The following is a 15619-nucleotide window of genomic DNA, read 5'->3' on the forward strand; positions in this document are numbered from 1 at the left end:
AATAAGGAAGACTCCGGCAGAGCTGGAGAGGGGAAGGTGATAGTGAGAGACCGCAGTAAAAATGCTCGCGCATCAAATAGTACGGACTATTGTGCTGACGCGTTTTCCCTGATTTTGGAGGTCATCGATAGTATGTTGATGGAGGGTGTAATGACAAATCGATTGGTTTCTCGGAAAGGTATGAACCAAGCTCCGCACGGCTTATTGTGACATGGTGTTTGGCAGAAATGAAGCAGGCCCTGTCGCCTGTCTACAGTATATCAGCATGATCATGTTAGAGCGGACTATGGTGCGGGGATGATGAGCTTAGTGAGATTATAGTCACCCCTGTACCTTGGCGTGTCTGCTTACCACTCCACTAACAGCTGACCACCCATGTGTTTGGAGCGTCAGAGATGCACCTCAGACCACAACCAGATGCCAAGCTGTCAGCCTGTTTAGAGCTAATCCGGCTCCCCTAAGCGTGAGAATTTTGTTGGGGTTTCAGCCGTTCGGGTGGTTCCAGATGTACTTGGTGATGTAAATGTTGGAGAGAGGATTAGTGTTGAGCTACATTTCGTATAGTATAAGAAGTCTAATGCTCTACTGCGCCATTTATAGCATTGAACCAAAACTCAAAATCTTAGAGTCGTGCATTGTTCGTTTCCCAAATACCAAATCACAACAATATCGGTGTTTTCCTAGAATTTGTCGATTGAAGATAGCAGCATGTATGAGCCATTGGCAATTGTTGGAACAGCATGTCGGTTGCCAGGTGGTGCGAGTTCGCCATCGAAACTATGGGATCTCTTGAAGGAGCCGAGAGACGTTCTCAAAGAATTTCCACCGGAGAGGCTAAACACGACGGGATTTTACAACAATAATGGCGACATGCGAGGTCGCTCAAATGTCCTTCACAAATCCTATTTGCTGGAGGAAGATGTCCGTCATTTCGACAACGCCTTCTTTAACATCAATCCAAAGGAAGCGGCTGATATGGATCCTCAACAGAGGATACTCCTGGAAACTGTCTACGAAGCCTTTGAATCAGCTGGATGGTCACTAGGCGATGTCGACGGCTCTCAGACCTCAGTTCATGTCGGCATAATGACGGATGATTATAATCTGATCCAGGGCAGAGACCCCGATACGTTAGGAGGACATGCCGCTACCGGGGTATCACGTTCCATTCTAGCCAATCGGCTATCCTACGTCTTCAACCTACAAGGGGCATCTTTGGCTCTTGATACAGCATGTTCCAGCTCTCTTGTCGCCCTACACATGGCAGTACAGGGCCTTCACCGAGGTGAGGCCACTCAAGCAGTTGTAGCGGGCACCAACCTGCTGATGGACTCCTCTTGGTACATTATGGGGTCTTCGATGCACATGATATCTCCAGAGTCTCGATGTCGCATGTGGGATAAGGATGCCAGTGGCTATGCTCGAGGTGAAGGTTGCGCTGCAGTGTTGGTGAAGACTCTCTCCCAGGCGATCCGCGATAATGACCATATCGAATGTATTATCCGAGGAACTGGTGTCAACTCAGACGGGCAGGGCAACAGCAACGGTATCACGATACCGTCACCTGCGGCACAAACTGCCCTGATCCAGCAGACATACCGTGATGCTGGCCTGGACCCCATAACGGACCGGTGCCAATACTTCGAGTGTCACGGCACTGGTACTCAGGCTGGTGATCCTGCGGAAGCCCAAGCAATTCAAGACGCATTCCGCGACGACAGCGAGCCTCTGGTCAACAGCACGTTGTACTGTGGGTCCATTAAAACGGTTATTGGTCATTTGGAAGGCTGTGCTGGACTGGCTGGATTGATTAAGGCCTCGCTGGCCATCCAGAACAAGGCCATTCCTCCCAATATGCATTTCAACAACTTGAACCCAAAGGTTGAGCCATTTTACGCAGGCTTGGAGGTACCCACAGCCCTTTTGCCCTGGCCAGAGACGGGCGATGGTCCTCGCAGAGCCAGTGTTAACAGCTTCGGTTTCGGTGGCACTAATGCTCACGCTATTCTCGAGAGTTATGGGCCCTCAATTACAGAGGTTTCCCCAAGATCAACTCCGTCAGATGTGGGAACCGGCAGAATCTATCAATATGATGGAGCTCCCGTGGCACCACTGGTGTTCTCGGCTCGGAGCCGATCTTCATTGCTTGACTGGCTCAGGGAGCTACTCAACTATCTGCGAGTGAACGAGTCCGTAGATCTTGACTCCTTGAGCAACACGCTAAATTCAAAGAGATCCGTGTTTCGGTATCGAATTGCGATCCCTACCGTGGTTGATCGCCAGGATCTCATGGAAAAGCTGGAAGACCAAATCAACATCATCAGCACCTCAATGGGCGGACCTCTTCAACCATCACCTGGACCCAGTAGTGGGGAAGGGGCATCTATTTTGGGGGTGTTCACCGGTCAGGTATGCTCGGTCTGAATTTCATCAAATAATGTGAGTTTTGACGCTGATAACCTTTCATTATTTAGGGAGCACAAGCAGCGCGAATGGGTTTTGCTTTGTTAGAAGGGTGCAAAAGCTTCAGGCAGTCTATTGAAGATTGTGAAGCGGCCTTAGCATCGATTCCAGATCCGCCGACATGGTCCTTGTGTGAAGAGTTGGCTGCGGACACCGCAAATTCACGCGTAGCAGAAGCTCAATTTTCGCAGCCGCTGTGTACGGCGGTTCAAATTGCCCTTGTCGATCTTCTACGCGTCTGTGGAGTTCGCTTTCATACTGTTGTTGGTCACTCTTCAGGGGAGATAGCTGCAGCGTACGCAGCTGAACTCTTGACTAAACGGGATGCCATGGGGGTCTCATACTATCGAGGATGTGTAACGAACCTTGCCCGAGGCGACTCCGGTCAACCAGGAGCTATGTTGGCTGCCTCTATCTCTTTTGCCACAGCCGTTGGATTTTGCTCTGAGCCGCAATTTAACGGTCGGGTTACTGTCGCAGCGAGCAATTCACCCTCTAGCGTGACTCTATCCGGCGACAAGGACGCAATCGCGGAGATGAAGGAGTACCTTGCTGCGAAGCAAATCCACGCGCGAGCTCTTCAGGTCGACACAGCCTACCACTCTCACCACATGCGTGCCTGTGCTGAGCCTTATTTGCGACGACTCAAGGAGCTCGGTGTGACTGTTCAAACTCCATCTGCTGATCAGAAATGTCGCTGGTATTCGGGGGTTAGAGAGAACACTGACATTCTTGAACAACCACTCGGATCGGAGCTGGAGGGACAATATTGGATTGATAACTTGACACAGCCAGTCCTTTTCTCCCAAGCTGTGAGTTCCGCTGTTGAGGGCAACGCCGCGGGATTTACTGCAGCTATCGAGGTTGGACCACACGGCACTCTGAGAGGACCGGTCAATCAGACTATGAAGCAATCAGCTTCCAGCAGTTCCTCGATGGCCTATATGGCCTGCTTAAGCCGGGGCAGCGACGCCGTGACGACCTTCTTAGAGACTGTAACCACCATCTGGACTCTTGCTCCAACATTCGTGAAACTCTCTGGATGGCGCTCAGCCCTCGGCAACAATACCCCTAAACCACCGATTAAGGGTCTGCCCCCCTACGCATGGGAGCACACTCAAGCTCATTGGCGTGAGTCCCGGATTGCTGGTAACTATCGTCTCAGTACATACCCTCCGCATGATATCCTTGGTCGCCTCTGGAACGATACCGGCTCTGAGCAAACGTGGCGAAATACGTTGGGGCTGATTGAGATGCCGTGGCTCAAAGAGCATGTGTTCCAGAGTCAAGTTCTTTTTCCTGCGACCGGGTATATCAGTCTGGCTCTCGATGCAGCTAAGGTATTTGTCAAGAATCAATCGATTAAGCTCGTCGAGGTGCGGGACATGAGCATCCCAACGGCATTGCCCGTCGGCGAGGGAGACGAGGTTGAGATTCTGTTTACAATCCGGAGACGGGTCTCGCCTAAGAGTGTAGGAGTTCAAAATGACTCGAAATCAATCATAGAGGCCGAGTTCACGTGTCACAGCTATCCTCATAATGAACAAGGAGCGGACAAGAACTGTGAAGGTCTACTGATGATTTATCTGGGTGATCCCGAGCCAACAGACGTGGCACCCACAGATATTTCTGATGTGGAACTGACCCCATGCAACGTGGATCGATTCTACCACGCAGCGTCGGAGATCGGCTTTCAATACGAGGGCGCATTCCGTGCGCTGGAATCGCTCAACAAATGTTGGGGCCACGCAAAGGCAGTTGCCTCTTGGTCTCCAGAGGACCCCAGCATGAATGTTGCTTGTACCGTACATCCGGCCATCCTGGATGTTGCTTTCCAGACAGGACTCTCAACCATTCTCTCTACAGCCGAGAGGTCGATGCATAGTCCGTATCTGCCGATTGGAGTGAAACGGGCCGTGATCGACCCCAATTGGGATTTTAAGACCAACGTTGCAATCGAAGCTTATATGACCAGTCCAACGGTCGGTCTGGGGCCACGGATCGAAACCGATATCAACGTACGAAGCTCAAACGGTCAAGCAGGCTTCTGTGAGATTCAGATGGAGGGGGTGACATTCAAGGCCATTTCGGAGCCACAGCCTTCGGAAGATCGAAATATTCTAGCCAAGACTGTCTGGGGCCATCATGCCGCACATGGACTGGTGTATGCACCTGAACTGACAGATAGTGACCAACTGGGTTCACAAGTCTATACGTCTGAGGAGTACGAACGTGTTGCATTATTTTACCTGCAACGTCTCAGCCAGTCAATCAGTGCGCAGGAGATGGACGTTTTGCCGCTACATCATCAAAGACTTGTCCGGTCTATCAACGTACTCGTGACGAGAACTCGCGAGAATACTGATCGAATGTTCTTGCAGCCCGAGTGGTTGAATGATAGTACTGAGATTATCACAGATCTTCTCAAACGAGACCCGAGTGACGTTAACATGGCGTTGCTGACATCCAGTGCAGACAGAGCCATGTCAGTTCTAAAGGGGACGTTCAGAGGAAATAGGAAAGAGAGTTTGTATACCTCGCTCTACCACCAGACCACCTGGGGTTCAACCTGCACCAAGGCTATTGCTCAGCTGATGTCTCAGATCAGCCACACGTTTCCTAGAACTAATATCCTACATCTATGTGGTAGTTCTGCCGAGACAGTCTCAAAGATATTAGATGTTGTTGACGATGCGTACGGGTCGTATACCTGTGCCAATGGGTCGCAGGAAATTATAGATGGCTTGAGAGACAAGATCGGCCTGGCATCCGCCAAAGAAAAGCGGCTCTCATTCGAAGTGCTTGACCCTGAGACCAGAACAAGCCAAGAGCTCTTCGATATTGTCATTGTAACAGACGTGTGTGGTGTGAGACAAGACCTTTCACAGAGTGTCCAGGGTTTGCGAAACCTCCTGCGTCCTGGTGGCTTTCTGATCGCAATGGAGCTTACAGGCATGTCTCTCCAGCCGATGGCAGTTCTGGGCTCCTTGGAAGACTGGTGGGCCAACGGCGGACTCGAAGTTGAAGCGCCCGGTATGAAGACAGGTGAATGGGACAATCTTTTATCGAACAATGGGTTCTCGGGCATTGACTGTATAACGCACGATCGAGCCGATGCCAGCATGCATGGTTATTCTGTGTTCTCCGCGCAAGCCATGGATGACCGCCTCGAAGTCCTCCGCAATCCACTGACTTCGTTGCCCATGATAACACCATCTCCGATCGTATTCATCGGTGGTGAAACAAACCGTGTATCAAAACTTATTCGACAGGGCAAGAGCCTTCTGCGTGGCCTGGCCTCCGAGGTTCAAGTATGGAGTCGCTTTGACCGGATTGACTCCTCCCGTATTCCTCCTGAATGCTCAGTCATCAACCTCCAGGATCTTGACAAGCCACTATTCTCATCCCCTCCTTCGGTGAATGAGCTCAAAAATCTCAAGGAATTACTGGCTAGTGCTCAGAATATTCTGTGGGTCACATCCGGTCGCCTAGTGGATGATCCGTATGCCAATATCATGGTTGGCATTGGGCGGTCGCTGAGACATGAACACATCCATCTCAATCTTCAATTTCTGGACTTTAACCAGGGGGAGCCATGGGATATTCAAACCGTCGTCACTCAACTCCTTCGTCTGGTATTCTCGAATTCGTCCCCAGACATTACGGACGGGATACTTTGGGTACAAGAGCCAGAAATTGTGATCAAAAACTCGCAGATGATAACTCCGCGGGTGCTCCTGGATCCTGAGTCCAACGAGGTCTACAATGCTGGTCGTCGTCCAGTGGTGAAGCCTCTTGGACCTTCAGATGGATTTGAGATTGTTAACGACAGAGTCGAAGCGTCATCGAAGTCCACCCTTGCCGTTGGTCATTCGTTCGAGAACCTGGAGGACCGCGTTGAAGTAGAAGTTGAGTTCTCAGTACCTCTACATGCAGATGATGAGACTCCTCGTTATCTGTCACTTGGCCGCGTGAAAGATGGTCGGCGACATGAGGCGGCAGGGCTAGCCCTGTCATACAGAGAGTCGTCTCTCGTCACTATTGATAGCAACTGCGACTTCAGCTCTCCAGTTCTTCGTGACTGCGACGCCTCGACACTCGTGAAGATATCGACTCTTCTGCTTGCGTTCAAATTAGTCTCCAGTCTGCCGAGATCTGGGACAACCCTGATATGTGATGCACCTGACGGGCTCCGCAGAGCAATTTCTGCGTTGGCAGCAGAGGATGCTCGAAAGGTAGTGTTTATTGCAATCACGCAAAAACCTCAGAAGGGCAGAAGTCCGCCATGTGTTTCTTTTCATCCGCAAAGTCCTATTCGTGCTATGAGAAAGAAGCTACCTGATGATGCGGTTGTTTTGTTCGACTTTTCGGGGACCAATGCGGCCTCTATTCTACCGGTTCTGTCCTCGGGTTACCGACCACAAACCCTTGATCTGAATTCACTCACACAGAAAGATGTCGAAGATACGTTGAACATTTACGATCGGTATCAAGGTGTTCTAGACCCAGTATCGGCTCCTAACGTCCTCCGTCTGTCGGAATTGTCCCAGAGAGGTTCTGGCAAGTTTGAACGTCTTTCCGTTGTCACAGACTGGACTCGAGAAAGACCAACCAGTGCGATTATCCACGGCCTGGATCCGCATGCTTTGATATCACCGAAGAAAACATACTTTCTGGTTGGTATGGCAAGCGAGCTGGGCCAGTCACTGGCCTACTTCCTAGTTCGCAGTGGCGCACGGTATATTGTGCTATCCAGCCGAAATCCGAAAGACAACCAGAACTGGCTTCGTGATCTTCGAGCAGACGGGATAGACATTCGCGTGCTCAAAATGGACGTCACCGACCGTGCCCAAGTGCACGGTACTGTCAACCACCTCCGTCAGACCATGCCCGAGATTGGTGGCGTGACCAACGCAGCCCTAGTTCTTGAGCCAGCCGTCTTCGCAAATCTCTCTGCTGCAAGTATCGCAAAACAAATGATGCCAAAGATTCACGGCACAGTACATCTGGACGAGGTGTTCAAGAACGATCGCTTGGATTTCTTCATGTGTTTTGGCTCTTTGGGCACCGTGTTCGGTAACCCCGGTCATGCAATTTACCACGCTGGCAATGCCTTCATGATGAGCTTGGTCGCGAACCGCAAACGGAGAGGGATGGTAGGCTCGATCCTAAACTTTGGAATGCTGGTCGACGTCGGGTATGTGGCCAGGGCAGATCGCTCTGCTGGATCCAACGTTGAGGAATGGCTCCGCACCGACGGATTGATCGCCTTATCCGAGGCGGACTTTCACCACGTCATTCTCCAAGGAATTATCGCAGGTCAACTGGACTCTCCTACCAACGAGGTCATCATGGGTGTTGAGACATATCATGACAAAGGACAAGTGCCGAGGCCAAGGTGGATCGAGACCCCAACGCTCTCACATATGGTGCGCCCCGCGTCCGAAGCCACCGAGGGCGACTCCCCCTCGTCTGGAAGCCCGCAATCAAAGTTGGAGAATGCAAACACCGTTGATGAGGCAGCTCCCTTCATCAATGACCTTCTATCTCAGAAGATCAAGTCCATGATCCACGTTTCATTAGACTCAATTCATCCAGATGAGCCATTCTCACGCCTCGGGATCGATTCGATCAACGCCATCGAGATCCGAAAGTGGCTTTGGGAACGTTTCAGAGTCGAAATTTCTATGGTGAAACTTCTTGGTCGAGACTCTTCGGCCGCAACAATTCGGACTATTGCCGCGCAGTATTTGGCCAAGAGGCCTGGAGCCCCACCCAACATTCCTAATGAGCCTGGCTCCGCTGGAAAAGAGGAAGCACGCGTAGTGGACACTCAAGTGATTGGCAAGTTGGGGGAAATAACAACCAGCACCACGCCCAGTGATGAGGACCGCTCGACTGAGATCTATCCTGCTCGGAGTTCTGGCGACAGTAAGACATCCCAGTCGTCTTCCGAGATTACACCTGACTCATCACCAATTTCTACTCCTACCCCGGAGCCTAGGCTAGAGATCATCCGGTCGGAGCGCCTGTCCATTGCACAGGCTGGTCTTTTCTACATCGACAAGTTCTCCGACACAAGAACGGCACTCAACCTCACGACAAGGTGGAGGATTGATGGCCCCTTGGATGTTGAGCGGCTCGCTCGAGCGTTTCAGCAGACTGTGGATCGTCATGAGGCATTGCGTACTTGTTTCTTCAAAATCTCGGGTCACTCTGAGGTCCAGCAGCACGTTACCAGTACCAGAGACTTTTTGCTTACCCGTGTGCAATCAACAGTGGAAACGGCCCTCGATGATGTGCAGGGGGTGTTCGACAGATTTAAGCAGTATGAGTATGACGTTGAAACAGGAGAGACCCTTCAAGCTACCCTAGTGTGCCATAACGCAGAATGGCATACCTTGGTTGTAGGATTTCACAACCTCGTCATTGATGTTGTCAGCATCTCGCTTATCTTGAGTGATATTGCTCACTTGTATCAATTTCCACCGTGGTCTCGGTATCCTACCTCTACCTCATACCTCGACTATACACATGAGCAAATGGAGGATGTGCAGACTGGACGTTTTGACGAGGATATTGAATACTGGGTCAAACATCTTGACCCATTGCCAGAGGCTCTCCCGTTGCTGCCGGTTGCAAAGGTCCAAACCAGACAGAGCAGTCGGGCATACAGACACCACTACAGTTCCAGAGAGCTGAGCAGCAGCTTCGTGCAAACCATTACAAAGATCGGTCAAGCTCACGGTGTCGCTCCAATGCAATTCTATCTTGCTGCCATGCAGGTCTTCCTCTCCCGCCTGTTGAACATCAATGACATGGTAATTGGCGTTCTACACACCGGCCGTGATCCTATAAGCAAATACAGGGAAACTGTCGGTCATCTGGCCTCAATCCTGCCAATTCGTTTCAAGGGACTACTGGACAAGACTTTCCCCGAGCTAATGACGGGCTCTCGAGAAAGCTTGCTCGATAGCCTCAGCCACGCAAGCATCCCGTTTGCTCTCATTGTGGAAAAGCTGAGACGTGGAGTAAGCGAAGGGAACATGCCGCTTATCCAGGTCGCCTACAATTACACAGTCGATGACAGTCTCCCGAGCGCTCTAGGTGAGTGTGCTATTGCCGTAGAGGAAGCGGATTTCACAACCGTGTACGACTTTGTCCTGGACGTGCGGCGATCGACTTCAGGCGGCCATGTCATTGGGATTACATGCACCGATGACTTTTACCCGGAGTCAGCCACCCAGTTTATCCTAGATACATTTATCGGTGTTCTTGACGGTTTGGTTCAGAAGCCCCTGACTGCTGTGAAGGACTGCAGACTATTCAGTGACACCCAGCTAGACCAGGCCAGAGCCATTGGGCACGCTCCTGCCATCGGGCGTTCTTGGCCGGGCACGTTGTCTGAAAGATTCGAACAGGTCGCTGCCGAGTTCTCAGATTCAGTTGCAATCAAGGATGGGGCCGAGGCGATAACATACGGCCAATTGAGAGAAAAGGTCGAGCTTTATGCCAGCATTTTGGTCGAGGCAAAGATCACAAGTCAAACTCGAGTGGCGGTGTTCTGCAAGCCCAGTATTGACCTGTACGCGACAATGCTGGCTATCTTCCGGATCAAGGCTGTCTTTGTTCCTCTGGATATCAGCGTCCCCGCCACCCGACGGAACGACATGATCAAGGCATGTAAGCCCCATGCATTGGTCTTTCATGCAGCCACTGCCCAAGCTGTAGCGGAGAACCACATAAATTCAGGCAGCGAGATCACGCCTCTCAATATAACTCAACTAGCCCGAGTCCACCAACGGGGTTCTATTGCTCTGTCCGAGCAGTCACCTTCCGATCCCGGATCTGATAGCCACATTCTCTTCACGAGTGGATCTACCGGCGTACCTAAAGGCATCAAGCTTCACCAGAGGGGTATCATGAACCTCGCTGCCATTCTGAGCGAACGAAATGGATTTAGGCCGATCAGAGTACTGCAACAAACTTCCATCGGATTCGATGTGTCGTTCTCGCAAATCTACAGCGCCTTCGCCAATGGGGGCACCCTTGTGGTCGCTCCGTTTGAGAGCCGCGGCGACCCAGATATGCTTTCCAGGCTCATACTTGACGAGGGGATTGAGTTTACAATGTGTACTCCGTCGGAATACAACCTCCTTCTTACCTATGCGCCAGATCGTCTACGACAATGTACTGATTGGCGCTTTGCGGGGGCAGGAGGGGAGGTGCTCACTGATCGGGTCGTCGAAGGCCTACGCGATTTGAACCTGCCAAATTTGAAGCTGAGTAACTGGTACGGACCTACTGAGGTTACTGTTGCTACAAGTCAAGATATCCCCTTCTATGATGACATTCATCAGGGCAAGAACAGGATAGGCTCCAACATTGGTCATGTCGCACCGAACAACTCGATTTACATCACCAGTGAGGATGACGGTAAATTGCTACCAATAGGCATCCCAGGGGAGATTTGCGTTGCAGGCATCATGGTAGCCAACGGGTACCTTGACTCGACCCTGAATAAGGGTTTCTTTGTCGACAACCCATTTGCTACTGCTCGGGAAGTACAACAGGGGGTTGCAAGAATATACAAAACCGGAGACAGAGGATATCTTCAAGAAGATGGATCTATCATTTTTCTCGGTCGAACTAAACGCGGCAGTACAGTTATCAAGCTTCGGGGTCTGCGAATCGACCTGAATGAGGTGACTGGTGCTGTTTTGAATGCAGCATCTGACTACTTAGCAGACGCTGCTGTCACGGTCCGCGGCGAGCCACAGTTTCTAGTGTGCCATGTGGCTTTCAAGTCTGGAAAGAACCTGGAGTATCCGCACCTCATAGAGCTTCTGCAAACGCTCCCACTTCCGAGGTACATGATCCCAGCCACTATTGTGGTGTTGGATCGTCTACCAATGGTGCCAAACGGAAAGCTAGATCTCGAGCTTTTGAAAAGTTTGCCTCTTCCTACAACTGAAGCTTCATCGGTGCACACGCAAACACAAGTCCTTGCTCCAAATAGGAAAGCCCTGACCCCCATGGAAGAAAGACTTCGCGCGCTTTGGGTTGATGTCATTGGAGTAGTCGCAGATGCGGCTGACATTGATGCGCACTCTTCCTTCCTAGCAGTAGGAGGAAACTCTTTTCTTTTGGTTCAGCTGCAGTATACTATTGGCCGCCTGTTTGGGGTGAAGATTTCTCTCTCGCAACTGGGCCAGGCAGCGGACCTGAGAGATATGGCGGCGTTGATTGAGAAGACGCGGTGAGCGTCAACACAGGGTTTGAGGGGTTGACGTTGCTTCCTAGTTCGACATCATGTTATTTCCATAGTGTGTAAACTGTTTAAATACAGCGCTTTTCATATCTTCTATTCCTATTTTCCTTTTTTATGCCTCGTAAATATCTCTCGGCTCATAAATTGGTCGAAAGGCGACTCGTCATCATTTCTCCCCTTGCCCCGATAGCTTCAAGCCTTTCAGGAATACGACAATCATTTAAACGCTGGCATTCATAGACTTCATACCGAGAGGCTTAATTTATTCCCTACGCGTTCTAGGTTTTTTTCACGTGAAATAGAACTTACATGTCCAATGGTCCAAAGCCAGCCCCCCTTTGTTTACGTTGTAGATATTCGAATGTCTGAGGCACTGAGCCAAGCATTGTAGACCTCTTTAAATCACTTCTCGACTTCTCATAGATTCTTCGTAATCATCCCATTCGTTTCATTGAGTGCTTAGATCTGAATATCTTCGTTAAGTACTCCAAGACTCTTCCCTCAGATTCCCTATTGGATGGACCGGCAAGCAAAAGACGCCTGCCATATCTTACTGGTTGCTGGAATCAGAGGTTGAATAATGAAATACTGATCAGAATGAATATACGCAGTTAAGTGACAACGCTCTAACGTTTGGTAAAAAGAAAACGCTTCGTCTAGCGGTAAAGGGGTCAAAAAACACAAATCCTCGTCAGATTGAGACATTCGGTGGTCAGCCTTGTAACGAAATAAGATATGACTTGGAAACATTAACAGATGGGAGAATATTAGCGATGCAATGAACTAGTTACTTTACTTCTTTGACATCTCCTGTCCTTGTATCCCACAGATCAAGGTTATTATATATTCCCGGGCAAGGAGGTTCCTCCCGCACGTTCAAAGACTTTCCTCTTGAAGGAGAATATATCCTGGACAATGTCATTACTCTAATTTTGCTTCATCGTTCCAAGCGTCAAGCTTCTCTTTGCCCTATTTTGCTAGAAGTAAAATCAGTGGAACTTGATAGCCAGTCTCTTGGCGTTCATTGATCCTTAGCACATTGATTGCCGCCCACCCCAAGCACACCCAAAAACTCAATCCTATAGGCTCTACACCCACGGCGCTTCCATGATGCACAGCTTGCACAATTTTTTATTTTTGTTTCGACCTCAAAGCCTTGCAACGCTTCTCTTCCCCGCTTGATATGCAAACCAGGCACCTAAGGTCCCGGCCGCAGTGTCTAACTATTGGGTTGGCGGCACGTTCCGCGGGTCGCTCGGCCGTGAAACGGGCAGAGCAGGCCAGACACCTGAGTTCACGCTAAATCAGTAAGTTGACTGCGGCATCGGTCGAAGGATTCCGGCCCTGGAGATTGCCAAGACGCTTAGGTATTTTTAATTTCAGTGGCGGTTAGCCGGTTCGAGAGGGGGTGTTACCTATCTTTGCTGATCCTTTCCTAGGTTGTTGTGTTAGTTTATGTGGAAGCAATAACAAAAGGATGCCCTGTTAAAGGGCTGCATTATGGTTGTTTTTTTCTTAGGCCTCAATCACCCTGATCAAAGCGGAAGGGAAGTTCAGATTCACGGGATAGGGCCTGATGATCAATGGTTCAAAGTTTGGTAGGAGGCATAACCTACTTGATCTTCGCGCTGCTTTGCTGCTCCTTGCATATCCGAACGAACTCCGCCGCCAAAAGCCATCCCCTGCACGTTGTAACGCCGCTAGGAATATAGGCGCCCTTATCGTATTTCAGCTACATGGATGGCAGTACCCATCCCATCAAGGGGGGAATCGGCTGCGCCCTGCGTCCGAAGTACATACACATTGGCGTAGTAGGCGGGAGCAATGCCCCAATAAAAGGCTCAGCCGGAATGATAGCCCAGTTTCTATGTCATTCACCTGACGGAAGACCCGGAGAAACACAAATGGGACCAATAACAAATTCAACAAGAATTAGAAATGCGCCAGAGCCAGTAACTGGGCCCCGCGCTGCCCTCCAAAGTACGGCGGTTACGATCCCTCTCCACGCCAATGGAAATCAGCCTGTAGTGGTCGATCCCTGTATCTCCTGTATGGCTTTCAGCAATCAATTATTGGGGAAGCGGCTTCCTTGTCCACCCCATCAGGAGCAATCTGCTCATATGTAGCCGTCCTCTTTCCACTTTTTTCAGTCCTGACATTCCCAAAATTCGTCTTGTTTCACGTCACAACATGTGGAAACAATCTAAACATCGCTCTTTTAACAGGTTCCTAGCACCATCCCTAGGGATTGTTTTTCTCTTCTCTATACATCTCCTATGGCTGAGCCCTGTTGCTCAAGCGCCACTTCCCGTCTCTCAGGATAATCTCTGGCGAAACCTGCACGCCTTGTTCGAGAAGCATGCACCGCAATGCTCGTCTCCCAATTTACTTGGCCGCAGCGCTGGAATACCTCGATTCGATGCAAATGATGAGTCCTCTCGGATAGACCTTATAGTCAACTCCGACGAGCTTCAACAGCCGCTGCAGGCTGCGCACGACGGGTTCGTGCGCGACATGGAGCCGCTCAAGGCCGTTCGTGCATACCATCCCCGAACCAAAGGAATTGTGTCCTCAGCGGGAGGAAAGTACCTGCCCACGTTCCTGGTGACACTGCGCATGCTACGCCGGACAGGATCGAAACTGCCCGTGGAACTTTTCGTCAAGGACTGGGAGGAGTACGAGCCGTATATTTGCGAGATTGTACTACCGCCACTGAATGCAAGATGTCTCGTCTTGTCAGAGATGTTGTCAACTATAGACGGTGGTGATGCCAGTTATTCAATCGAGGGGTACCAAATCAAGTCCTTCGCCATCCTGTTCTCCTCGTTCGAAAAACTCATCTGGATGGACGCCGATATCATCCCTCTCCATGACCCAGCTCAACTTCTCGAATGCGAACCTTTCTCTTCGTCCGGCCTTGTCACTTGGCCGGATTTCTGGAAGAACACCGCCTCCCCTCTCTACTTTAACATATCTCGACAACCCGAACCCCCTATCAACGCTCGCCAAGCGACAGAAGCAGGCGCAGTACTCGTCTCGAAAAAGACCCACTACATGACCCTCATCCTCGCCGCCTACTACAACTACCACGGTCCATCTTATTACTACCCTCTTCTCGACCAAGGCGCCCCGGGCGAAGGCGACAAAGACACATTCATCCATGCGGCCACAGCTCTCGGCCAAAAATACTACACCGTCAGTGAGCCGGTCGCAGATCTTGGTCACCCCGATCGCTGGAATCGGGGCACCATTGGCGCCGCTATGTTGCAGGCTGATCCAATGGAAGACTATGCGCTCACGCGTCATGGCAAATGGCGGGTGAGAGACCCGTCTGTGGCAAAGCCCGCCCGTGCCTTTTTTGTCCATTCATATGATCCCAAATTCAATGCTGCTACGTTGTTGGCAAGTGAGAAGACACGGACTAAGAAGGGGGATCCGAGTAGGTTGTGGACGAGCTCAAAGGAGGCGTTGGAACGCTTTGGGTACGATGCTGAGAGGAGGGTATGGCAGGAAGTGAAGACGGTAAGCTGTACCTTGGAGCATGCGTTTGATGCTTGGAAGACAAAGTCAGGGCTTTGTGAAGGCGTTCAGAAGCATTGGGACGCTGTGTTTGAGGACGCGTCGGCGGAGGTTCCCAAATTTACGATGGACTGATTTCTGCATGGGTTGTTCTATGTTGTACTGTACATAGTTGCGAAGGAGGGCTGGCTCCCATTCCTTTTCGATGACTAGTATCATTCTGTTGCGCTTTTGTCTTGACTGATCAACCAGTTATGTAGGTCTTAGCGACCCCGTTTGGCAAATATGACTTGGACAACTTTTACAATAACAAGCGAATTTAAGTCAATATTTAACTGAACTACATTATTACGTTTCTTTCTGTAA

At 50.5% G+C, this 15619-nt stretch overlaps 3 protein-coding genes across 3 annotated transcripts; all 3 read left to right on the top strand.

Moving 5' to 3' along the window:
* Window positions 1–708: 708 nt before the first annotated feature.
* On the top strand, window positions 709–2424 carry LDX57_002661 (type I polyketide synthase; the record flags this gene model as incomplete). Its single annotated transcript, XM_046084310.1, has 1 exon — window positions 709–2424. One exon carries the CDS (start codon window positions 709–711, stop codon window positions 2422–2424), a length of 1716 nt encoding a protein of 571 aa, XP_045940273.1.
* A 437-nt stretch (window positions 2425–2861) lies between these two features.
* On the top strand, window positions 2862–11726 carry LDX57_002662 (uncharacterized protein; the record flags this gene model as incomplete). The annotated part of the gene is made up of 1 exon (XM_046084311.1): window positions 2862–11726. One exon carries the CDS (start codon window positions 2862–2864, stop codon window positions 11724–11726), a length of 8865 nt encoding a protein of 2954 aa, XP_045940274.1.
* Window positions 11727–13924: 2198 nt separating this feature from the next.
* On the top strand, window positions 13925–15388 carry MNN2_1 (alpha-mannosyltransferase; the record flags this gene model as incomplete). The annotated part of the gene is made up of 1 exon (XM_046084312.1): window positions 13925–15388. The coding sequence occupies one exon, from the start codon at window positions 13925–13927 to the stop codon at window positions 15386–15388; it is 1464 nt and encodes a 487-aa protein (XP_045940275.1).
* Window positions 15389–15619: the final 231 nt, after the last annotated feature.

The sequence above is a fragment of the Aspergillus melleus genome (genome assembly GCF_016097325.1).
Source record: "Aspergillus melleus strain CBS 546.65 chromosome Unknown contig1, whole genome shotgun sequence".
Classification (NCBI taxonomy): domain Eukaryota; kingdom Fungi; phylum Ascomycota; class Eurotiomycetes; order Eurotiales; family Aspergillaceae; genus Aspergillus; species Aspergillus melleus.